This window comes from Myxocyprinus asiaticus, chromosome 2 (assembly GCF_019703515.2).
Source record: "Myxocyprinus asiaticus isolate MX2 ecotype Aquarium Trade chromosome 2, UBuf_Myxa_2, whole genome shotgun sequence".
NCBI lineage: Eukaryota > Metazoa > Chordata > Actinopteri > Cypriniformes > Catostomidae > Myxocyprinus > Myxocyprinus asiaticus.
Window position 1 is genome coordinate 50,517,155 of NC_059345.1, and position 27,609 is coordinate 50,544,763.

A 27,609-nucleotide genomic window follows, 5' to 3' on the forward strand; every position below is an offset into this window, starting at 1 on the left:
GGCTCTATGGAGTTCAATTGTTTGTTCTTCTCCAGTTCCCAGATCGATCCAACCTGAAAGTGAATTTGTGATGTTTGCACTATACTTATCCACTGAGTTACCACCATCCCAAAACATATTTGAGTGAATGTGTAAATGTGTGAGAAATATCGTCCAGCAGTTCCGCTTGTCTGATGGGCAAACACATATATTTCATACTCATGCACTCATGTATTCATGAGATACATGTGCACTCTCATTCACACATACACTGACACACCAGACGTCTGATTTATTAGTCGATTAAAGGATTTTCTCATGCGATTACCTGTCAGAGCTATTTAAATTAAGGATGGATTCATACTTGATTTGTGTGTGTAAAAATGTTCATAGGCAAATACTTTATGACCACGCGGGCTATACACGGTGCCATCAGAATATTAAGAAAACAAATTCCTCTGCTGCTTCCATGGTGGCTCATACATAAATTATTGAAAACTACATTAAGTCCAGCCACTGGAGCACATCAGCAAAAGAGAGAGAGAGAGAGAGAGAGAGAGAGAGAGAGAGAGAGAGAGAGAGAGAGCATTTCCATTGATATCATCGTGTCCACTCTTCCGTATAGATAGCGTTTACCAAAGTCAGCCATACACTGCTACACACTGAAATCATGCATTGAATGGCACATTGATATAACAAACGTGATTTATACTCACAAATATTTCTTATTTTCATAGACATCGTGCAACTTCAAAACATGAGGGTGTTCTATGAGCTTCAGAATAGCTATTTCTCTTTCCACCTGTAGAGAAAGAGAGAGTGAGAGAGAGAGAGAGAGAGAAGGATTAGAAATATTGCAGTTTCTCAACAAATATTCAGTAGCATAAAGACAGAGTAAAACACAAGGAGACATGGCATTAAACACCTCTGGTTAGTCTATTCCAGCAACATGATATTGTATGGTAATATCTTGCATGGCCATGTCTAATTAGCATCCCACCACTTTCATTAAGTGGTTAACCCATTAATCACTTCTTGGCAAGTAGAAAATAAACAAGAAGACAATGGCCCACAGAAATACACCACTGTAAGTGCCTGCCCTCAGAACAAGTGATGCAATTCTTTCTGAAGGGTTCAGGTGGATTATAAGTGAACAGTACAAATTTGCATTAGGGGCCATTCACAGTAAACACATTTTTTGCATCCGTCTGTGCTGTTTTTAGATTGTTTTTCTATCTAAACATGCACTAGATGGATGTCTTGTTTTTTAGTATCTTGCACAGGAGCGTCAAGTTTTTTAAGACGCCGTGTCAAGTTACAGTAAAATAACTGAACTTCAAAAAGCGTCTTGAGAAAGCTGCGTTCTGTTCCATTCATTGCACTTTTTCTAGGTCTTTATTTTATGCGAGAATGCGTTCGGTCTGAACGGCCGTTCAGTCTTGATGATGAGGTCATAAGGTCATACATCATAATCGATTGTCCAACATCGGACTTTGAGAGTAAATCATTCAAATGAGGTGGTACTTAGTGGGCAAACAGTCCTTCGCCAATGTGTTGACATGTTCTTGTGTCATTTTAGGCAGCGTACTCTCTTGGTGGTGTGGAAAAATCTGTCTCATGTTGCTTTGGGGGAGCACCAGAAATAATTAGAGTTCATTATCAGTGGGAATATGTGCACGGCTAATACGGATAATCCTACACTAATGAAAGTTACATTGCAGAAGCCAACACTGCATGAAGACTCCCATCATGCACCTGTTCAAAGTCTAACCTTGTAAAGTATCCAAGTCACAATTAGTGGTCGACCGATATGGGTTTTTTAATGGCTGATGCTGATATCCAGAGAGAAGGGTGGCCGATATATTACACAACTGAATATAGTAAATAACAAACATAAAATTGCTAAAATATATATAAACTCTTATTTAGCACTATATTTACAAACTTAGCAGTTTCTTCAGATATCTGCTTAGTCATCACATTTTAGTAATTTATTTGCACATGAAGAAATTGTTAATACATTAGGAAGAAGGAAATAACATACAGTAGTCCAGCAACCATGGATGGCATGTCCACATTAGCAATCACATTTACTCAAAAAATACTGAATCAAACCAATTCTACATACAGTGCATAATGAATAAGTCATTTACTAAATAGGACACGTGAAGAACTTTTACTTTGGGCTGCATCCGAAAACGTACTACTTGCTACTGTAGCATCTGGACCAATCAGACACACAATTATTCATTATTTAATTAATAATCCAACAGACATCTCAAGACAGTAACAAAGGTCCAAGTAGGCCCAAGCAGACTCCGAGATGTCTGCTCTCCCACTAATCATTATCAGCTCTTACTCCCCCTTTGCTGACACTGGTCCAGCAACTAGTGGACCTCAGAGACATTCCAGGTGGGGGAAGGTAGCCACATGTAAAAGCAAAAGGATGTGGCTGAGAAGAAACTCACTCCATTCCCCCATAGGAAAGACACATAAAGCCCATAAAACAGACTTTTCTTCATTAATTTATAGACAAACTGTTCTATGAATGAACATGCATATCCTCAGGACATTGTGTGTATGATTATTACTGTCTCATATAGTGTCTTTTGTACTGTATACCGTTTTGTGCATGCTTTATGACAGAACCACTAGATAATGTAAAATTATTAGTATCATGCTTCCTATCAAATTAATCCTTGTGTGATTCCCTAAACATTGGAATATAGCACCCCCTTATAGCATGCATTGTATGCTTGATATATTAATCAGAGCATAAAAGGGCACAAACTGCTCGCTTACTCCAATCATGCAAATGAGTCAGCTTCCAAACAAAATAACTTTTCCCGCTGGAAAATTTCACCTTTCTCATTGGTCAAGCCGAACTCGAGAGGAGTGACCTCCCTCAGGATTTAAAGGGCACTGTTTGAGTGACCTCCCCTTCTCTCTTCTCTCTCTCTCTTCCCTCTTCTCTTTCTCCCTTCTGCTCATGGTTGCTGCTCGTGTGGAACTGGAAACACCCGGTCTGACCGCGAGGTAACAGGGCAGCAGGCCTCAAACACATCAAGCCATGTGTAACTTCCTGGACCATATCAGAGTCAAACTAACACCGCAAGTTCATCATAATTTCTTCATTCAACGCAGAAGAAATTGATTGCAACTTCAACACCATTGACTCATGGAACCATCAAGACTTTCTCCTGAGACTGCATCCGGGCGCTCTCTCAACAGCCAAGGCATTGCAAGTATCGTACAATTAACTAACTAAACAGAGGTTTAGAATAAGTGGTGAACCCCTTTGTTAACAAAGGTGCTTTGAAGTAAGAAACTGATGGTTCTTTCAGATGGTTAAATGACTCTTGTCATAGCTTCTTTCCCCTGTTCTGTTCCATTTCATTCACTTTCACTTTTCGATTTCCCATGTATGCGTGATTTGTGTGTATGTGTTTGTTTAGATTAGTTATGTGGTCGTGATTTAGTTAAATAAAGTTTTTGTGTACATTCTTGCAAGTTGATTCTGGTCTGCTTGTACATCAATGTCAATTTAACGAGTTGATCACAGCTACATGCTAAGAAAGAGTTATTTTTCTGTGGCCACGACAAATATACTTTCTGAGAGATTGATAGACGATCAATGCTGAGTATTCGCTGGACGAACAGATTAGTTGATTGTAATATTAATTCAGCTACATCAAGTTAATTCTATTGACTGATCCAAATATTTATAATTAATTATAATTTAGTTATGGTTAATTATTCATATTCCCCTTTTAAAGATAATTTGATGGTGGTATATTTTGATAAATAATCTCATCCCTTTTTTTAAAAGATTTAGCTTCAAAGCTGTACCTAAATATGTGTAATATTATTTTCAATAAGCCATGAGAATAATATTACTCCAATAAGAGAATTAATCATAATTCCCTTATTAAAGCAAATTCCTTACAATAGAAATTGTGAGCGGATACAACGAGATGCTGTATTACGATGTTAATGGTGGAGAATTTTATTCAGACAAATAATCTAGTTATTTGTCATTTATCTAATTTATAATGGTTGTCGAACGCGACTAACTCCATTATAAATTTCCTTACATAATAATGTAGAATAAGGACAGTTTAATTTAATTCCTAGCTCACACATACTGTTTCCCTACATATAACGGTGGAGGTACGCGCGCACTTTAACCCATCCCGTGTACATTTATACTATCAAATTTGCCACACTACCTTGCTGCCTAATCAATTAATGGCTTAACTGACAGCTGTTTTGAATGAATGGATCTCAAGAAACTTGGTCTTCGAACAGAATGAAAAGCACCTTATTTTCATCCTACCTCCGTATACAGCCTCCGGAGGCAGCATTTTCCCGGTTTCGGACGCAGCCTTGAAATTGCACTCACACGCTCATCCGGATCCAGCGCGAGCCTCAATCTCCTGATATATTAAAATGGCCTGGATCGCCTGCTTGGAGTAATATGGAGTGACCATCATGATTTGTGAATCAGAGGAACTTTTGGTCCTGATCCTGAAGTTTTTGATTCTGCCTGATGGAATACGCGCTTCAGAGGAAGATATTAGATGAGCACTCGACGGGAAGAAAATGCTGGAGTTCATGAATTACATCAGTTTAAACAAGATATCTTCATATTTGTAAACAGTATATAATATTAGTTTTATTGATATTTGCCTTTTATCATTAGAAAAGAAAGTTAAAAATGACAGGGAACTGTTGAGGAGAGACTGTTAGAATACGTGCTTAAGAGTTAAATAAATAAGCGCTCCACAGGATGCTGGATCTGCTCAAGTTTTGTGAGGTTTGTTTATTACATCTGTTTAAACGAGATATGCACATATTTGCAGATGGTATATAATATTAATTTTATTGATATTTGCCTTTTTATCATTAGACAAGACAGTTAAAAGTTACAGGGAACTGTTGAGGAGAGAGAGGGAGAATGAAACAGACGAGCACTTTAACATTATGAGCTTAAATGTGTCTGCAGCGGCTCTGATATGTGGACCGTTTAAATGACACTGTGTTGCACACCAGCCTATTACTGTAGTAACATGACGCACGTAACATCAAAACGAACCGTGACTAGTTGTTTACATGTCTCAGTCGCTTCACATGCAAGCAGGCGATTCTCGGTGACCTCGAGCAACAAATCGGCCAAATGGGAAAATGTATCGGCCAATGAGATAATTAAAAAATTCAGAATATCAGCCGATTTATCGTCCTCACCGATATCTTGGTTGACCACTAGTCACAATCCCATTATGACACAATCACCTTTCATTTGTACTCTCAGTTAATGGACTACTGTAATGAGCCAATTATAAGAAGCAATTATTGGAGCAGAAGTGTTATAAATAGAAGGGAAATGTTTTGGTGAGGATAAATGTTTGGATAAATGGATGAAATCTTTTGCATCCTACCCTGCCTTCTTCCAGTTTGACAGTTTACAATACTAGTCAAAAGTTTGGAAACAATTACTCTTTGTTTATTATTACAGTGTCCGGATTTTAGAATAGTCATTAAAATATAAAATAACACAAATGGAAGTATGAACGCCTATAATGAGTTTTCATTATTTTTTCTCTGTCAGTCTTCTCAGAACAGTTTGCAAGAACAGTGTCATCAGTGAACACTATATCTGATCTCAGAAAATCTCATGATACATACGGAAATGATTTTTGGGTGATGCAAATGCAATTGGAACACAGGTGAATTGTCATATGCATCATCACAATTCAGTACAGCCTCAGAAATGGTTCTTGAACAAGAAGTTTCACTTTTGTGCTTGTCTACTCTTTAGCCTCCATTTTCATGTTGCAAAATTATCATTATGATAATAATAATAGCCTATGGTATTACAGTATATTGTTATACTGTATTATATATTCTTACATAACATTAAAATTATATATATATATTAATTTCATACCATGGTTAAAATGTTAATATTGAATGTTACAATTTTGAGCTTCTTGGATAATCACTTTTTGTTGGCAAAAAAGATGCTGTTACAGTGGTGATGATTGTTAAACATGGGAACTTGTGTGGAAACATGGAATTTGAGCTTTTTGAGTAGCCACCCTTTGCCTACAGTAGGTTAAAGCTCCGTACAACTCATGCATTAAAAATATTTAAAGAAATTCAGCACAGGCACAACTGATATTTTTTCTACATAGCTGATGTCAACCATGTAAGCATAAGCCTTTCAGATCAAAAGGTTTTTAGGATCATAAAAAAATATAAACTGAAAATAGACAGGTTAAATCTGATTCAGATCTGATTCAGTTCTATCCCAAACTGATTTAGATTTAACTCAGATTCACATCTGATAGCAGGAACATATTGGCACGTGTACACACACACACACACACACACACACACACACACACACACAGGGAGAGACAGAGAGAGAGAGAGAGAGAGAGAGAGCGATCCATCACCCTGGTTCAAACACACGCTCTTCTCTTCAGTCATGCAGCTTATGTCACTCCAAATCCAGAATATGGGCAACTCAAGCAAAGGGAGAGAGAGAGAGAGAGAGAGAGAGAGAGAGAGAGAGAATAAAGTACATTTATTGCCCTCATAGTTCTTCAAAAGTTCATCACCTGGACCTCTGCAACATAGCAAGAAAAACTAAATAGCCTAAATAATATTTCTTTTTTTCATCTATGTCACGCTGACTGCCTTATCAATACCTGTCATGGCAACCTCCTCCTAACATTTTCTCTATCATGCTCTCTCAGTGTTTCTTCTACTTTAGTAGATGGCTTTGAGTTCTGCTTTGGTAAATTACAGAGAGGGAGAGTGAGGTCTGGGTTGTTTAAAAGCCTGCTCCCTGATATATCATGGCACATTGCCATGTCTCATTGGGTTTAATGGCAGGGTGATTATTCTCTGTGCTATCTGACCAACTAGTCTCACCTGCATTATTTGGCCCTGCCAACTTGGAATGAGCAAACTGGTTATGAAGCATATTCTGTGCCGAGACCAAAAGGGAATGTCTGCTGGATGTGATCGCAAATGTGAAAAAATACTTTACAATCAGAAAGATTTAAACTGAACAGACTCTCTGTACAATCGGATTGATTTATCCCACAGGCAATTTTTGGCCCTTGTCAGAGCTGCTTTGTCAAATGTTAATAGCAGGATACAATCCTCCAAAATTAGCCCTTAGAATAACACAGCCTTTTCTTAATCAGTCAGCTGTCAGCCAAAAAAATAAGGAACAATGACAGACCTCATTGCAAAACAAATGTCTATGTGTGTGTGTTGGAGGGCTGAGGGCCTCAAGAACAAGATTTTCCATTTAAAAAAACAAAACAAAACAAAAACAAAACAAAACCAAAACAAAAAACAACAACTCTCCATTGACTATTATTATGTTTATACTGGGCCATTAATATTTATTTATCCCCAAAACCAATCCCAATGCTGGCTGGGACTCATAAAAACATGAAGGTGATACTACAACTGTGAATCGCTCCAATGGCAGGAATATTCCTTATTATGGTCCAGGGTAATGATGAATTGGTTTAATTTTTTTAACATTATTTTTTATACAATTAATCGCACTGAATTAACATGTTAAATCGACAGCCCAAATAATTACAACAGACTGACCCTAACCCACACCCTAACCCTCCCCGTAAAAGGAAACTTTTTCCATTTTGAGTTTTAAAAAGTAATTTTGTCCCTTAACAATAGCCATGTATGTACACACACAAACACACACACTCATTCAGCTGTGACAGAGCTGAAGTGTCATTCCGAACGAAAGTGAGAAAATATTTTTTTTTCACAAAGGAGTTTCCACAAGACTATAAGCAAAGGATACATTCATACAGCAATGCATGCTCCCTTCAGAGTGCCCACATCAAGAGCTCTGTCCTTCTGAGTAGGCAACAGGGATGATCACTTTCGATTGGAAATTGTCCATAGACACACGCAAGAAAGACAAGCCTTGATGTCAACGGACCCCTGCGACTCAATAAAACAGTTGTTTAGCAAGGGAAAAGCTATAGTGTTGCTGAGAAGTCTACATAAACGAACATATCGGCAACTGGAAGTTACTGCTGATGAGAGCCACAGCAAACACAGGTAATCCAACACACAATCTATCTGTTCTCGTTTTCTTTTTTCTCTCTTTCTCGCTCATGCACACACACACGCAATACCTTGCTTCTCTAATAAGAGAATAAGCAGCATAAGCCTCCATTGCTGGTTCTAAAGTGACATTTTCAAACTAGCAACAAAGGCTTGGACTGTATCAAAGCAAGACACTCTATCTGTGGTGAAAGAAAGTAGTTTGACACACAAGAAAGTTTTAGGCATGAAAACCACAAAATAAAACCCTAAAAGATATTGTGGCCACATAACCACCCTGGGGTGTGCATTAATTTCCAATAATTTAACAATTGTCGTCAATTATTCCTTACATAAGGTATATCTTAACATTAGTTATTGTATTATAACCTAACATGAACTACAATAAACAACTGTAGATTCATAAATTACAACTTTGCATTGTTGTGTGCTGATTAATTGAGGTGTTGTCCGGAACTCCTCCCCCAGATTTACATGCCTCTAAACATCACATATGCAGGCGAACTTTGATTGGCTGCTTTCACATGTCAATCAGATGGCTACTCGCCAATTCTTACATTGAGAAATCAGGTTTGAGAAACTATTTAAATAAGATCCAACATTGATTGAAAATATGAAAACTGAAGTCATTTTCTCTATGATTCTACTGAATTTCCGTTCGTATTATAGTGCACTTTTATAGATTCAGTTTAGTTTTCGTTTTTTTGAAAACTGGATTTTTATTTTTATTTTAGTTAACGGAAATATTTTTTCACTGCTAGTTTTCGTCTTAGTAATAATTTTCATTAACGATAAAAACGAAAGAGTGAACATTTACAGCCAGTCAAATAAACAATGACAGGGGCAAAACACCAGGTATCTGTTATGATTTTACTGAACCAATAAAAACATACACAAGCACAAACATCTGTTTATGCACACAAATATGAGCAAAGCATCATTTCTCATTACAAAAGAGAAGACCACTTCTCCTTAGTGCCCTTTTTCATTGTGTTTCCATGTTTAACAATCATCACCACTGTAATAGCATCTTTCTGGCCAACCAGAGTGATTATCGAGTGATTCATTTCCCTGGAGAGAAAGATTTCAGCTTGGGTATGCCACAAAATTACACGGTTAAATGGCTACAAGTCACTGACATTAATGACAATTATGTTCTTTTGAGTATTTTATTTCATTCGATGACATGCAGGGCTTTATTCAGGAAAGAGATTTCATTTCTATATTGGCTTTGACCAGAGAGGGAAAAATGAATGACTAATCACGGATACTAGAAGAGCAAATGGGAGAGAAAGAGACAGATCGTGTGTGTGTCATAGAAAGCCTTGCAACCTACTTTTTTTCTATGCAATTAAAATTTAATTAAGAACACTGCAATATTAAGCAGTGTTTAAACAAAAAACATGTCCTAAACAAACAACTTTCTACCTCTGCCCTTGTTAATGGATTAAACCTAATTTATTATGCTCAATTATTGTGTGATTTCAGGTTGCAGATGGTGTGTTGAAGCATGCTAATAAAGCTGCACTTGTGGGGATGGTCACAAAACACATGGCAAATGAATGAAAGCAGACAGTGCTCATGTTCTCACAGCTGGGGCTGGAAAACCACTGGCGGAGAGAGGCTGATGCATTGGAGAGGTGTCAGATTTTACCCAATAACAACGCATTAAACGTACTGTAGGTGTCTGTTTGTTTGTTGTGATTGGGTGTGTGCAAAAGGATTGGTTACATGCTATAGGTATCTTTATGGATGTTTGCTGCAGTGTGTTATATTGGCTGCTTGCATGTGTGTGTATTTGTGTGTTAGGAGCTCATCAAGTGATGATGAGACAGCAAGAGGTGTTAGTCTCTTGTCTTCATTGCTCTACCATTCTGTGCTCTGACTGTGTGCAGTGCAGTCCAAGTTCTTCAGTGCCCAATTGCTGAGCAGCATTGACACCTTTGTTTTTTACATCATGATAGGGACTTTCCAGTGTTGTTATACTGAGTTAATTATATCTGATTCTGCCCTAACTTTACCCCTAAACCTAACATCCGCAAAAAACTTTTTACATTATTACGATTTCATTATTAAGTATGTTTATTAAAACTGTTGTCCTTGTGGGGACGTTGTGTGGTCTTCACAGTGTAGGTGATTTCAAGTTGTCTATGCTTTTGGGGACATTTGGAGTACAAGTTTTTATACTGTGCTAATGATAATTCCATTTCCCTTATGCTACCCGTACCCCTAAACATTTTTGCATTTTTATATTTTCATTAAGAATAATTTAGTGTGCTTATTAAGTTGTTTTCCATGTAGGGACTGTTGGCTGGTCACCACAATGTGGGTAATTTCAGATTTAAATATCCTTGTGGGGACATTTGGTCTCCATAATGCAGGCACAAACTGACAAATGTTTACTCAGCTATCCTGAGGACATAGCATTAACTTCTATTGTTTTTTTATAAAGCTAATAAATACTAACGCATGAGTACACAGACCAACAATTAAAAATGGAGCGGAGGGAAGTAGGCAATAATAGGGTTATGTTCAATGATATGGAAATAAAACAAAATATATATTTTTAATTTAAAGCCAATTTTTGTATTGTCTAAGTGCTATACTTGACTGTTGCCACAATATTATGTAATGTATTTGAATGATCTGAATTACAATATTTATTAGGCCTATATATTATATTTAGTATTTAATTTTAAGTATTTTAAATTACTTTTATATGGGGCCTTTATGCAATTAATTGTAATTAATCAGATGAATTAATTGGCACATTAAAGATTTGTAAATTTTTTAGCGAATGACCAAAAGCACCAGACATTAACGTCTCACCGAATCTTAGACGAGGAGCGCTGGGAGGCATATCATAGCATGGCTAATACCTCCAGAGACACACCATACAGGATATCAGTGGATATTAAACACATTTTCCATCCCTTGTTGATAGCCAATCCATCTACAGGATCAACCAGAATAACAAAGGGAAAGAGGACTATGAGGTCTGATAAAATTAAAGGTAAAGAATTTCATTTCTGCACCCCTAGTGGCATAAAATGGAATTGCAAAAATCGTATTTTCAAAGTTTTCCCAAACGGTCCGACCACCTAAGGACATAACCACATATTCAATATTGTGGGGACCAAATTGAATCATTTAAGATTCAGCCACTAAAAAAATTATGTCAGTCGACCACTAAGCTGAATATTTGGTCAGGGGTGGGGGTGTCCCCTTTAATAGAATGCAACAAAGTACAACTCCCATTCATTTTCTTCATGTATATATTTTATTTATTTTCTCATTAATTATAGCATATAAACTTTTCAAGACAGACCTACCATGAGCTCCAAGGTGTGAAAATCGGACAAAAAGACATCGGTACAAGACTGCGTACTTAACAAATGAACTACATTCCCATGAATCATTGTGGATGATGTAATCAAATTAAAAACGATGTAAATATATATAATTATTGATTTAAAGGTGTTGATTATAAGTATAGAAACAATAAATTGTATGTTTATTGCAAATTATTCAGACATATACAAATATGTAAGTAGTTTGAGAGTGTAGGGAGACTGACTCAATTGCATCATTCACAGTGTGTCATGGGAGTTGGCGGTCACTGCTGAGCTCATTTGCCAGGGTTTGTTTGCAGTGACTCTCTGACTCGTGGAGCTTTTTCTTCAGGATTCACGGGTAGGATAATAACGAAATAATGATGACTGATAGCTTCAGCAGAAGCATATACCATCAATTAACAACCTCAGAGCTTATGGTAGGTTTGTCTTTTAAGGTTCTTAAGTTAAAATTAAAAATAAATTCCCTTATGGAAAAATTTTTACTTCCGGAAACACTGTTTCATTCTATAAGAAAATTCACTTTTACCATGGAAACGGAATTTCACAGCAAAAGAGCTCAGCGATAACTCCAAGAAATTACTTGAAGTGTCATTTCGGACATAAAGAGCAATGTTTTCAGTGTTTTGACACTGAAAGCATCAACTTTAAGACTAATTTAATGATATGCATACCAGCTCCTAACATTGCAAATAAATCAACAGTTGACCCAGAATGCTGATATGAATGACAAGTTTATTTGAAGAAAAATCTTGCTAATTTCTGTTATGAATATATTAAAAAATTTGTCTTAATATCCAAGCAGTCCAAGCATATATTCATTGTTTGGGTGCAAGGAGACATGTACAGTAACAGTAAACATAACCTAGGCTGCACCACACATCACATCCCATCATTCCAGCACAACAAGCACTTCCTATCTAAAGAGGCATCTGAGTGACCCACTAAACCAGCACTGCTGACATCCAAGAGATCCCAGATTTCAGCTTCAAGTTTGAACGAGCAAAATGTTTCTGCACGCAATCCTGTTTGTCTTGCCCCATCCTCTCGTCTGGACAGAGCAGATAACCATTCTCTCCACTCAGTACAAAGCTGTGTTCTGTTTGCAGCCAATCTGTTTCTTGACCCCATGACACATGCGCATGTTTGGTCTCACAGTGTTCTGCTCCTTTAAACACACACACTATTGCACAAGTGTTCAAAATAAAACAACATGTTCTAAGGCCACATAAACATGACAAAATCTGCATATTTATAATTGAAAGGTTGAATTTCTCTAAATTGCTTCAGAAAACCCATTTTAGAGGCATGTGATTAGCATGTTTGCTATCAAGAAATTCAATTTAGAAATAGAGTGCAGCGAGGCAGACTGTGGGGTGATGGGTTGGGGCACCTTCAGTGGGGAACCAATTGCTGGGTCCATCCAAGATGACTTCTTGATAGAGTTCCTGGGGATTTTCAGAAACCTTTGGCTTTAGTTGAGCTAAACAGTAAATGTGATGTCCTTAAAGATTGCGCTTGTTGTTATGTTGTTGTCTGCCTAAAGTAAACTTGGCAAATTATATCTTGCAGGCCAATGTCAAAATAAGAAACATTGGATGTCATGAATTCAAATTTATGCACGCACATTTGCATAGGAATATTGGTTGCTTGAAGAGTGCCTAGCCTTAGTAAACAAGTGCTTTGATACCATTTGACCTAGTAATTGAAATTACTTGCCCTGGGCTCAGTGAGAAATAACTGTGTAAAACAGTGATTTAAATATGAAAGGAATTTATTTTAATTGATCAAAAAGTTTATATCTAGTGCAATATTGTCTCAGTCTACTTGTGCTGGTTTTTATCCCCTCGTATTGATTTTTTCTTACATATGAACAAGGTAAAGCGGTATAAATGGACGAATGCAGCCATTTCCCTAGACAAAGAGAGGTACTGCAAATTTGCTTAGTCCTCACTTTTCTATTGGATATTGATATATGAGAATATAAGATGGGGAGGGAAAACCTTGAATTGCCTGCTGATGAGAGAGACCAGAAAAAATGTGTATTCTTGCAGAGATGACAACATTAAACGTGAGCCCATTCTCTAGATATAGACTTATGACAGAAGCCATTATAATCATCCTAGCATGAGCACGGACACACATGCTAACAATCTCCCAGGCCCATCGGTGAAGTAATTATGATCTATCTTTTGAATCACTCACTCATCCTGGAGAGGTGGCTTGATCTCGCACACGATGGGGCACTAATCACAGCCACACATGCTGTATTTAAATCAATAGTTCAGTGGCACAGTTCTAGTCTCAGTATTGTGCTGTGTGGTCAATAACAGATCTATTGTGTGAAGGAAACCCTGCCCAGAGACTTCATTCTGGCTCAGAGAATCATTCTGTAGTCCTCAAATGCTTTGATCTTCCATGAATCATAGTCTTATCCTGATACAATTTGTTGAAAAATGACTCTGTACTGTACACTATGTATAGAGACATCTCTAAACTTTCCTTTAATGAAGCTCACGTCATGCCAATCTTGATTTCACTCCACTGACTGCCTGTAGCTGCCCGCATCAAATTTAAGTCTTTGACTCTGGCCTTCAAGACAGGCTGTGGGACAGCACCGTTACTTCAGTTCACTCCTCCAGGTCTATGTCCCAACTCGCACTATGTGGTCAATGAAGAACGGCACCTAGTGGTCCTGTCACATAGACGCATAAAGTCTGTTTCACAATCATTCACTTTCTCTGTTCCTCTGTGGTGGAATTAGCTTTCAACCTCCACACGATCTGCTGAAACCATTTCAACATACAAGAACCAGCTGAAAACACATCTGTTCAGAGAGAACTTAACCAATCCACACTAAATGCACTTACTTAATATATATTTTGTGTGTGTGTGTGTGTGTGTGTGTGTGTGTTTTTTTTTTTTTTTTCTTTTTTTAAAGCATGTCTTTCTTCTACGCTAGCTTCTATACTACTCCAGCCACTTTGAGAACCTGGCAGTTGACTGTTGTATGACAAATTGCTTGCTATGTTCCTCTGCTATGTTGCATCTATATTTTTTCTCCTGAAAAGTATGAACACTTAAGCACCCAACCAGCATGTTTGTCCAACCAATAAAAGCGTGTTTGGGAAAGCTGTTTTAAAATTGCTTTTTCGATTCTGTTTGGTGCTGCTAATAGTGCAGAAATGCACACTTCACCTTTAAAACAGAACATTAACAGTAACCTTTTAAGAAAGGTTCAGTTTTTAGTCTATAAAACTGCTACCAGTTTTTAAGTAGACTGATCTGATAGTTAACATTACGAAGACACATGCCGCATCTTTCACCTTCACATGCTCTCAGGGCGTCTGTGCAATCATATTCATGGAACACAGGTGTCCACATCAATTGATTTATCTGTCATTGTAGGCCACCATGGACATGGACCACAGTTATAAATCTAACACAATGGACATTTTCTCTACTGCTCCTGTCTCGGTTCAGGCATAATGACTTTGGTAAGGAAGGAAGGAAGGTTAAAGGTCACTCAAGGGACCATATGAAATGGTAACACAGTTTTTTTTTATCTTCTACTTCCTGACTCCTCACAGCCATCTCACTTTGATCAAATGATCGTTCAAAGCTGATGTTCGAAGTGTCAGCCAATGGGGAATATGCTGGTGAAAAACATGATTGTGAAGGCCAAAACAGTAAACGTACCATAAAATCGACATCATTTTGAAAAACAGCTTTACAAACAATTATGGTTATATTTACTTTAAACTGGCTCTTAACAGCTGTTGGTAGCTGATAATTACAGAGAGGCTCCATTATCACAGCAATTAGAATTGTTTAGATCTTTCTCAGATAAGTCAAGTGCCTATGGCTTATTTAGCTGAAAATGTAGGTCATGATGGAATTAAAGAGGAAAATATTTAAAGTTGATGAACTCCATTGTTTTTTAAGCTCAAAGACAATATATTCAAAATACATTCCTATTTACTGTAATCACACCCACAAAACTAATAGTAACCCTTACAAAAAATCTAAACTAGCCGCAAATTTGCCGCTCCTTTTCACATGCAAATAAGCTTTTGATTCACCACAGCTGTTTGGCAGAAGTTTGTAGCACTTCGCCGGTAGTGGTGAACCTCCAGCAAACCTTTGGCAACAATGTACAATTTGCCGCAAGTTTGCCGCAAAGCTCACTGAGCACTTTATTAGCAACACTATGGTCCCGTCCGCCTCAAGGTTCCACGTGTTGTGCATTCTGAGATGCTATTCTGCTTACTACAATAAACTCTAGAGACTGTTGTGCGTGAAAATCCCAGGAGATCAGCAGTTACAGAAATACTCAAACCATCCTTCTGGCACCAATAATCACGCCACGGTCAAAATCACTGAGATCACATTGTTTCCCCATTTTGATGGTTGATGTGAAAATTAACTGAAGCTCCTGACCCGTATCTGCCTGATGTTATGCATTGCACTGCTGCCAAATGACTGGCTGATTAGATAATCACATGAATAAGTAGGTGTACATGTGTAACTAATAAAGTGCTCAGTGAGTGTACAGACAGACAGACGGACAGATGGATGGATGGATGGTTTTTGCGATCAAATATTTTCTTTTTTTCTTCTTTTTTTTCTTCTTTTTTTTTTTTTGTTGTTGTTGTTGCAAATCCTCACTTTTTATTAACAGTTATTTTGAGCCTGGATGCCAGTCTATATATACTGTATATATATATCTCAACAGAGAGCAGCTAATTACAACTTATTCATCAGAATTCAATCAAGCACATTCTTTACCACTAATACGTTCCCACTGAAGTTTGCAAGTTCACTTTAAAGGAATGTCCCTCCTGGCCTAGCCCATATTTGTCTGTCGGCCTATGTAACTTATTAAAATGCAATCTGGGACGTTTACCATTCCAAATGAAGGACTTCGCTATGCTATCAAATTGCTTGAAATAAGAGAGGGGGACATCTACAGGAAGAGATTGTAGCAGGTAGATAAATTTTGGAATACAATTCATTTTAATAACATTTACCTTCCCAATCATCAGTAAATGTAATGAAGCCCACCTGCCCACATCGCTCAAAAACCTTTTTATTAAAGGGTCAAAATTAACACTAACTAAATCACACAAATTTGCTGGGAACAAAATCCCCAAATACTTAATGCCCTGTTTGGGCCACTGGAAGGCACCCGGCTGGAAAGCCGTTACTGGACAGTATGCTGTCAGAGCCAAAGCTTCGGATTTAGACCAATTAGCTTTGTATCCTGAGAACTTGGAAAAGGAATTAATAATTATGTTGAGGCAAGGCATAGATCTAGTAGGTTCAGAGACAAATAATAAAAAATCATCTGCGTAAAGCAGAAGCTTATGTGCCACACCTCCCGCAACCACCCCTGGAAAATTATCCTCCTTTCTTATCGCGGCTGCTAATGGTTCCAGGGCAAGACAGAACAATAAAGGGGAAAGAGGGCAACCCTGCCGGGTGCCCCTATTCAGAGTAAAATAATCTGAAATTAATCCATTTGTTTGTACCACTGCTACAGGGTGTCTATAAAGTAACTTAATCCAACCAATAAATGTACTTCCGAACCCATACATTTCCAAAATCTTAAAAAGATAATCCCATTCTACCATACCAAGCGCCTTTTCAGCGTCAAGTGAGATGGCAGCGACCAGAGACTGATCATTCGCTACTGACCACATGATATTGATGAGATGCCTGATGTTATCAGAACAGCTACGGCCCCGAATAAACCCCACCTGATCTATATGTATAAGAGATGTCATAACCTTACTTTATTGGTTAGCCAAAATTTTTGACAAAATGTTTACATCTAGTTGGATCAGGGAGATTGGATGGTAACTTTTACACTCGCTTGGATCTTTGTCCTTTTTAAGAATCAGACTGATCCGGGCTTGTGTCATGGTTGGAGGAAGCTTTCCATTCTTTAATGATTCAGTATAAACTTCTAACAAAAGTGGAGCCAGTTCTGTAGCATAGGATCTAAAAAATTCTGCGGCAAAACCATCTGGCCCCGGAGCCTTGCCAGTAGGTAGGGACTTAATTACCTCGTCAAGCTCCTCAAAGGTTATCTCAAAATCAAGAGAGTTTTTTTGCTTATTTGTAAGTTTAGGGAGTTCTAATGGTTCCACAAAGTTTCTAATATCTTCATCAGTAGATGAAGACGTGGAAATATAAAGATCAAGATAGAATTCTTTAAAGGCATTATTAATATCAATGGCTGAGGTAAATATTTCACCACCAGCAGATTTCACTGAGGGAATGATAGAAAGAGACTCTCTCTGCTTTATATATCTAGCCAAAAGCTCCCCTGCTTTGTCACCTGACTCAAAGTATGACTGTTTTGCCCTGAATAACCAAAATTACACTTTCTGTGACAAAATAGTATTATATATTTCTATATTTCAATCGGGTCAATTCTCTGAGGCCATCAGATGACATACAGCGCTTCAGCTCTGCCTCTGCACTTTTAATATTTCCTTCCAACTCCACGAGTTCTTGTGCTTTGGATTTTTTGATGAATGAGGCATACTGTATGATCCAACCCCTAAGAACCGCCTTAAGTGCCTCCCAAGCCACGCCCACGGAGGATACTGAGGACCAGTTGGTCTCCATATAAACACTGATTTCAGTCTTTAACATTTGTTGGAAATCAGGATTTAGCAAAAGGGAAACATTACAGTGTCAACTGTATGATTTCTTTTTCCCTTTATGTGGCAACACCTCTAAACTCACGAGGGCGTGATCCAAGACTAAAATGTTTCCAATTGAGCAATCAACAACAGATGAAATGAGGGATTTGGATATAAAAAAAAAAAATCTATTCTAGAATAAATCTTATGGACTGATGAAAAAAATTTATAGTCCCTACCAGATGGGTTCAAAAGTCTCCAAATATCTGTAAGACCAAGATTTTTACACATCTTGTGAAGCATCAATGTTGCTCTAGGGGGCTTACACACTTTTGCTTCACTATGATCAAGGACTGGGTCCATCAAAAGATTAAAGTCTCCTCCCAAAATTATATCATGAGGGGTGCCAGCGGCTTGCAGCATCCCTTCAAGATCTATAAAAAAGCCCTGATCATCAGTGTTAGGTGCATAAATATTAGCCAAAATCAGACTTTGCCCCTGAATTTCTGCTAAAACAATAATTACTCTCCCTAATTTATCTTTAAACTGTTTGAGACATTTGAACTGTAGATGTTTATTAATCAATATAATAACTCCCCTGCTCTTACTTGAGCCAGCACTAAAGAAAACATGTCCACCTCATATCTTCCCAAATTTTTCAGCTTCCTGCGGAGAAGGATGCGTTTCTTGAAGAAACACAATATCATACTTCTTACGTTTAAGAAAAGTAATAACCTTCCTTCTTTTTTTAGGATGCCCCAACCCATTCACATTCCATGTGGAGAGAGATAGTACACTCATATTAACATTTGACATTTTGATATAATAGAAAAAATAAATAGTGTGCCAAAAAAAACATTAATGCAACAATAAAACCCCAAACTTCCCCAGGAACAAAACAAACAGAAAAAAGAAAAATGTGCGCATTAACCCCACGCACGAAAACTCCAACCGGCATCAATCCCTTTAAACTCAAAGAGTCCATGTACGCCTACGAGAGCCCCCGCGACAACTTTGCCATCGGATTGCTCAATTTTGCCTCACAAATTTGTAAGGTAAAATTACATAACATCAAATATTTTGTAAAACAAACCCCAGCCAATAGAAAGAATAAACACAAAGAACATGTAGACTCATTCACAGAACTGTCTCGAAGGTGTGTTCCTTCACAAAACCAATTCCAGCCGATATAAGCCGTTCATTTTCCTCGGACATACAAACGAATCTTCAGTAAGCCAGCTGATAAGTGCAGCAGGTTATGTAATCATTCCAATGTCCCACAAAATTACTCCACAAATCATACTCCAGCTACAGGGGGCATAAGCACAAGGAACTGACAGATCAAATATTTTCTAATAGTGACCACTACGCTTGACCTTTGCCCTGGGCAACCAATAAAGACATTTCTACTCAAATCAATATTTCATGTCCATTTTATTTCGTCATTTGGTACGTAGCTGAAATAAACCCCTAATAAAATAAAACCGTATTTGCTTCATTTCAGGGTCCTCATCACCCTATCTGCATGGGTTTATTTTGCTCTAATTACAGGCTATCTGTATTTTATCCCTTCTTCTTAAAACTGCAATACTTAACAGTTAAGGATTTATAACACAAAGTTTGTCTGAGGTAGGAGTGACTCATAAAGCATACAATTACTAGTATCACACTACTGCTCTATCACCTTTGCAAACCTTGAGCAATGTTCTTCGGGTTGTTCCAGGTGGATCCTCCCTGCAGTGCTGTAATTATCTAAAAGGAAAGTAATCAACACTCTGCAGCCATTAGTCACTACAATGTAAGTGAAAGGCTCAATAAAGATGAAAACATCCATAGACTGAGACAGTATATAAATCCTGAAAATGACATAAAAATATGACTGTGAAACATATCTTTTGAGAACATGTCATAATGAGAAAGACAAACTGTACATCAATTGACATATGTCTTCTCACAAATTCAAAGAATCCATCTTGCCTTCTTTATCAGTTGTATGATGAGAAACTGCATGTAAAAAAGCCACACTCAAATCACATATCTTGACTGAAACATGATTCGATTCCATATTAAGGTGAACAAAATAAATGGCAGAGTCCCAAGTGTAAATTCAATCGCTCTGTTGCTATAGTAAATGATCGGCTCTGAAATAACACCTTTGTTTTGAACATGCAGACAGTGTGGTGACTTTTACACAGTAGCAAAGCAACAGCACACAGCAAATAACAAGTGAATTCAGCTACAGTGCTGACTAACCGAGCTTACATCAACCATGCTGTGATGGGTTGAACAAAATAACTGTGGTCACTCAAGCAAGAAGACCTCCAATGAAGTACTAAAACTTGGGGTCAAAGTTATTAATCGCTTGAGAAGGATGTGTCGATGGAACAGAGTAAAGATATAATGTACTGCAGTGTAGGGATTTTCCCTTCGCATCAAAGTCACACAGAATATTTCAGAATATGTATGTGACAGGGATGCCAATGAGCTGCCCACATGGGCATAGTGAATGAGAGTGGCAGTCTTTCTTTTTTTTCTCCATTTGCATTCTACAACATGAGTTGAGTAAATTATGCATTATTTATTAATTCTGAATTCTGAATTATATATTGATTTTTGGGTGAACTAACTCTTTAACTCGAGAAGTGGATCAGTCAGTAAGTTGAGCTTGAGAACCGGATCAGTCCGATTCACGAACGAATTGTGCTTTTGAGCCCATTCTTTTCAATTAACAAAGTGATTCAGTTCAAAAATCGGACTGGTCTGGTCACAACCTCAGTGATCCATTCACAATGAATGATTATAAACTAAATATTATAATTATAAGACTATAGATATAGACTTAAATATTGGTTTATTCCTCACACAAAGCTATCGTATGGCTTTAAAACACTTGGTAAATAGCACATCAGGAGTCAAATGGACTACTTTTATGGTAATTTTATATTTATTTTTTGTCCTTTTTAGACCTGTCTTTGTCATGACCTGTCTTTATATGGAAAATTCTCCTTTAGTGTACCAGGGAAAAGGTAGCGTACAGAAAATTATTTTTTTTATTATTATTATTATTTCTGGGTGACATATTCCTTTATGCACCTGAGCTTAAATGAATGTTATAGGATAGCTAAAGTTGAATGAAACATAGGCAGCAATTCAGCTGCTTAATGAAGCTGCTCACCTCTCAGTAGCTCATCATCAGTTACCAAAGATACATTGTTTACATTTGCGCCCAAGTCTCTGAGAGAAACCTAAAACACTTGGCTTAAATAAATAAATAAAACAATAAAAAACTCAGATTACACATAAATGCAAAATCTAAAATCTTTAACACATAATGTGTAATAGTGCAACAGCAGAGATGCGATGTAACTAAACATAGTAAGAGCTGCTAACAACACAATGCTCATTTGGGTTATCAATAAACTCAAACCTTATAAAATCAGCCTGCCATCTTTACTGAGTTATATATGCTAATCACATGGAGATGCACCAGGCCGTGTCGAGGGAGAAGATGCATGATGCATAATCATTTAGAGCAGAAAAAAGAAATGTAGAGAGAAAATGACACCACTGTCATCAATGGCAGAATAACACGATTAGAGTCAGCCATCATTCATCAGCCATTCACTCTGCTTCTATTTCTTACTCGGTACTGAATCTTTCATTCCCTCTCTCATTTACCCCTCCTTTGTAACTCCTAACCTTTTTCCTTACTTTCTCTATCGTTGTCGTATAGTTCAAGGACAAGGATAGGGCTGCTGCATCAGAAGTTTTTGTTGTTGTGGTTTCTATATCTTTTTTAATTGAATATCAGAACTAGATTGCATTTCCTGAAGGAAATACTTGTCAGTGCTTGCAAGGAAATTAAAGAACATTGTGAAAGTTTTAGATAAGTTCAGGTTTTAGGCTTTGTTTCTGTGTAAATGAAATGTCACCTGGCAAGATCAATCACAAATGAATTTGAAAATGTTTCGGTGAGGTTATTGCTGTTGCATTTTTAAGGTGCAGTATGTAACAATTTTCATGTAATATTTGCCTTTTTTTGCCAATGTGTGAACGGCTTGTAACGCAACTTAAAAAATTAGCCCTTCCCTTTGTGTCAACATATTTATAATGTACAGTCTATTTTATAAACAGCTACTGTCATCATCCACTAAATTTAGCTAACAGCTATTGATAAAGCTGGCTAGCTAGCTAACGCCGACATAGGCTATCGTATAAATGCAGTCAATGTATCATGCAAAGAAAAGTGATTACTTCAAACTACAGTCTCGCATAGTCAGACCTATATCCACACTTTTAGACCTGTTCCAGCACTGGAGAGTCAAATATAATATACAGTCTCAAAGTTTGAAATAAAACAATCGTAACTGTGTAATTTTAATTATGCTGCCTCATCTGTCAGCATGATGTCGGTGAATCACGTTCAGTCTCTTTGTACGTTACGTCATTGTTTTGGCTGATGCTCACTCACTCGCATCTCTATGGAGTGTGTGCACAAGCGTGAGCATGAGCAACAGGTAGCTGGCTGCAGTTCACTTAATGGCCACAGGTGTCATTAATAACAAGGGTTTCTGAATCTTACAACCTGCACCTTTAAATTCTCAATATTCTATTAATTTAAGTCAATGGGAGATTTTTAAACTTTAATCTAAAATTTTCGAAACTGTATAAAGTTGACAAAAACCAAACATATACAGCTAAAGGGGCAGTGCAGCATATCTTTGAGAACACAAATGTTTTTCAGCAACGTCTGGTGTAATTAAATAATACCTCACAAATGACAAAAAATATTATATTTAAAATTTTAAAATATATTGTCTACTCACTTTCCTGCAACAATAAATCACGCAGCTTTGAAATATGTATCCTTTGCAATGAGCCAAGAAGTCAGCGGGTGACGTAATGATCTTCTATTGGTCACTCATCCTCTCATCATATGGATTTGCAGGTCATAGTTCACCAAACTTGAACTCTTGCATCGGAGTATGCAGCGGAGTATGACATTTCTTTGCATGAGCTTGTGTTTCTGATCTCCTGCATTTGGATGCATTTGAATGTAAGTGAATGGATCGCAAAGTACAGTGTGACTACCCTTAAGTCTGAATTTTAATGTACGTTAAGAGGTTTGGGCTGAATTAACTGCAGAACTTTAATACTTACTATAAGCCACATCCATACTAGGTGTCACGAACACTCCCCTCGATAACCACCAGAGAGTGCTGTCACCCGAGTATTAACTGTTCTTATGAACTACGATTCCCATCATCCTCAGTGGGACTGATTACAATACACCTGTACCCAGTTCACTGACTATTTAAGCACTGCAAACACAGGGTTCAGGGCAAAGTCTTGTATTTATTTTTATTTTTTTATTTTTTTTGCCCCGGCTAACATTTCTGAGCGTTTTTCTATTCTAGTCTGTCTGTGTTTAAACTACTGCCTGTTATTATAATCTTGACTCACTGCTGCCTGCTTTTTGACCTTGATCTGTTCCTGGAAAACTCTTTGTCATTCTTTGCTGCCTGCCTCGACCCTCTGTCTGTTTTGTGACCACGATTATTGGATTTGCCTACATTGCTGTATATTTTGGATATTGACCTCTGCCTGTTGTATGTTCTCTGTGACCTTACTAGTAAAGCTGAAAATGGATCTACCTTCTGTTTCCTTCTATGTTACACTAGAGTTTGCTGGACTACTGATATTTAATACTCGCCCATTAGTCGAGTCGAATTCAACTAGTTGTGACGTCATCCCCCCGATGTTTTTGTAAGATATGTTCAACAATATGTAGGCATACATGTAGCTGTAACAAAGCTAAAAGTTAACATAAGTGTCTGAACATATTTTAGTGTAGCCTGGACTACCTGTAGCTGAAGGCAGTTCCCCCACCTCTTGCAGCCGTTTGTACAGATGATTACAGGCTGACACGGGATTTAGTGTGCAGTATGGGGATGCACTCCGTCATGTCATCGTACTCCAACTTAAAGCGCTTTTCTAATTGTCACTGAATCGCCTCTTAAAGGAGCGAATAGAAACCAGGTCAAATGTCCAAACACACAAAGTAGTGCTGATCATGTTGAAAATCAATTACTAGTGCTAGCAGGTGCCTTTTTAAATGACTTTGCATAGCACTTATATTTGAAGTCCACTTTGCATATATAATAAGAGTTTACTGTAGCATCTGTGTCATCTTTATCAAAGTGCATTTGAGCCACTTCACTTTTTCAGTTCAGAGCCATCGGCCTCAACACCCGCTGGTGAGTTTCCGAAATGTTGGATGGCAGGGGAAGAGTCATATATATTCATGAGTTAAACGATAACTGATTGGATGATTCAGTAAAATTCATCAGAAAAGCGCTACCTGATTGGTCAGAGAAACAATAACCCAACCCCTAAACTTAACCCTAACAAATCCAGTAGAGCTTTCCACATTAATATGAATGAGCCTTCTCTTGCTATCCTACATTTCAGAAATCTGCCACCCTGTGTATTTCCTACAGACACGTTTTGTTCATCACGTGGAAAGCGTTCAGGCTGACATTGTCGACTACATTAGTAATAGTTGACTAGTCTATGCAACCCCTAATCCATACTAATAAGTTTTCATTGAAAACTCTGCTTTTCCATTTCCTAACATCATCGGTTTCCAAAGTATGCAGTACTGAAGAACATTTTCGAAAGTCTCCATTTTCAGAGGAAGGAAAATGCTGTTTCAGTGTGGAAAAGATTATGTAGAAAAAAATCTATGTGTTTTCAACTGAAAATGTATTTTAACAAACCACTAACCAGGGGTGTTTCCTGTAAAACTACTTAACTCACTGCTTAACCACCATAGTACGATGCATTGTTGGAGAAATTAAACTAAATTAAACTAAAAGCGACTGTTTATCCAAACCATAGTAACTATGTCGCACATCCATCGTTCGAACCACATTGGTTCAACAACATAAGTTGTCGTTAATGACAGAGGGGGTGGAATAATAACTTTTTAAAATCATAACAGCTTATTACACACACTCCAGAAAGCTGTTTAATGCACGAAAGCTGCTGAAGGCATGAAATCTGCGTGCAATATGTAAATGCGACACATAAATTGCACTGCAATAGTGGGCTTTCACCTTACATCAGACTTTGGGGTTCCCCCGAAGCATTTGAGCACATACGCGCATGCACATTCTTCAAAAACATATCAGAATGCCACTTATTGGTTAAGATGGACATGTAAGCCGTGTTCTCAGACAAAAGCCATCTGTGCTAAATCACTTTCTCCTAACAGGCTTAACCCCTTAGTTCGGTATTCGCATTTACATGACATTTCAGAATTTCGCTTTCTGCAGTGAAAAGTGCATGTAAACATTGTCAAAGTCTTGAATGTAAAGAAGCCTCATTGAAGTGAAATGATGTCCAAACAGCAAACTAACAAGGAACTATGCTTCTAACCACAGGTAAAGAGCTGTAGTTGTGATGTAACAGTGATGCTGCTTGCAAATGTTTGTTGGAACTACGGTTTTGGGACGATTAACTATGTTGGTAACGATGGAACCTGTGACCACAGGTGGCTGACGATGCTTTTGGGAAACGCACCCTAGAATGTTTGAGGAACATCAATGCAGTGCTGCCTTGTAAGCACTGTAATAATAAAAAATTCTATTTAATTAGGCAAAAAAGTTTTCTTCTTCAAAGATGCTGTCATGTGTATTTTGTTGGTTCATGTTTTTCATGTCTTTTATTTTGAAATTTCTAGTTCCTGTTTCATGTCATGTGGTTCCCTTGTCATGTGATTTCATGTTTCCCTCCATGTTCATGTGTCTTGTTTTCATTGGTTGATTGTCTTGTTATCTTGTTTAGAGTTCCTTGTGTTTATTGGTTGTCCTTGTCATGTGTTCTCCCATGTTCATGTATTTAACCCTCATGTTTTCCATTGTCCATTGTCAGGTATTGTTGTTGTAACTTTGGTTGTTAGTTCAAGTTTATGTCAAGCCAAGTTCATGTTTGTTTTATTTATGTTTGTAGTTAGGGTTTATGGATTACACTGTTTGGAATAAATTTGCACTTGGGTTCTTTACTTCATCGTCATCGTTTTTGTCACTGCCAGTGCCAGCAACAACATTACAGATGCAGAGAACATGTTTTTGAACTTTATAGAACCAATTTAAACTCTAAACATTAAAAAAGCCTCTGAGCTCAAGCAACCATGCTTTCGGTTTCTGCCTCAAAACCTTTTCACAGTGCCTCATCACTGCATCAGTGATCACATCATTAAGACCTTCATCTATCTCTCTTTACCAAGACTAAAGTGCCCGTAAATGTGGATTGAACAAACACCATCTTAAATCACTTCGCTTCAGTACAGCACCATTAGTGAGTCAGTGGTTCATTTGACTGAGGGATCATGGATAGAGCTCACACCAGGGGGGAGCGGTGATATAAGTTATACTCACATGTGGAGCTGCGTCTCTGGGTAGAGTGTCACAGTTCATCAGCTCTTGTTGAGTATCATTGTGAAGAGCAGTGTAGCGAGGAGATGACTCCATATCTCACTCAGCCTACCATCATCACCACACAAACACTTGAAGTTCAGCGAGAGCTAACACATAGACCTTAATATCAGGAGGGGTTATAAACATAGTCTTTGCCTTTGAGAGCATCCAATTAATTTAATTTTTGAAACTTAATTTTGTCATTCACTTTGGTGCACCACAGCAGCCCCTAATTGTATCTCAGTAGGGGAAATTTAAGCCATCAAGGGCACGGTCAACCAACACATCTAAAAGGCACAGCAGGGTTTTCCACTAATTACATTACACTCTGCACCAGCCTAATAGTTTATATCAATATTTAATCATTCCACATAAGCATACATGTAAAAAGAACATGTCCTTAAAGTGATAGTTCATCCAAAAATGAAAATTCTGTCATTTACATTTCCTCATGTTGTTTCAAACCTATACTGTGTACCTATACTATACTGTGTTCCCCACAGAAGAAAGAAAGTCATACAGGGTTTAGAACAACATGAGGGTAAGTAAATGTTGACAGAATTTTCATTTTTGGGTGAACATTAAAACTTTAATCCCTTTAAAAGTGTCCAACTTCTTCCTCCCTCTCTCTGCAACATTTAGTATGTGTACACTGGCAGTAATCTACAGTTTGAGTTATCTCTTCTCTGCAGGGGTCCAACATGTTCCTCCTTTTACTCTCCATGCATTCTCCTGGGCAACACTGGGCTTGGTCTCAGAAATGTTGGCCGTCCCCTCCGGGATCCGTCTGGATTCAACACCTCATGCTGAGAGCAACTTTCACTCCCACTATCCTTTGGGGCATTTGACATTAATCACTCAAGACTTGATTAAACCAAAGAGTGATACCATTCTGAAATGTTTATTCAGATCATCTCTGCAAAGTCAAACTGATTCATTAGGAGGGGATGATGATTAATGTGCGGTTTGTCATAGATTGAGAGTTTTGAGTAGTCTGCCTCAAGGGAAACTGACAGATAAGCA

General features: G+C 37.7%; 1 protein-coding gene across 7 annotated transcripts in view; it reads right to left on the minus strand.

Moving 5' to 3' along the window:
* LOC127452152 (serine/threonine-protein kinase BRSK2) overlaps window positions 1-27,609 on the minus strand; it is a 225,569-nt gene that overhangs the window by 69,308 nt on the left and 128,652 nt on the right. For all 7 annotated transcript variants that reach the window (XM_051717442.1, XM_051717468.1, XM_051717435.1 and 4 more), the window contains exon 3: window positions 696-781. In XM_051717442.1, the coding sequence (XP_051573402.1) occupies window positions 696-781 (86 nt within the window). The remainder of the gene's footprint in view (window positions 1-695; window positions 782-27,609) is intronic.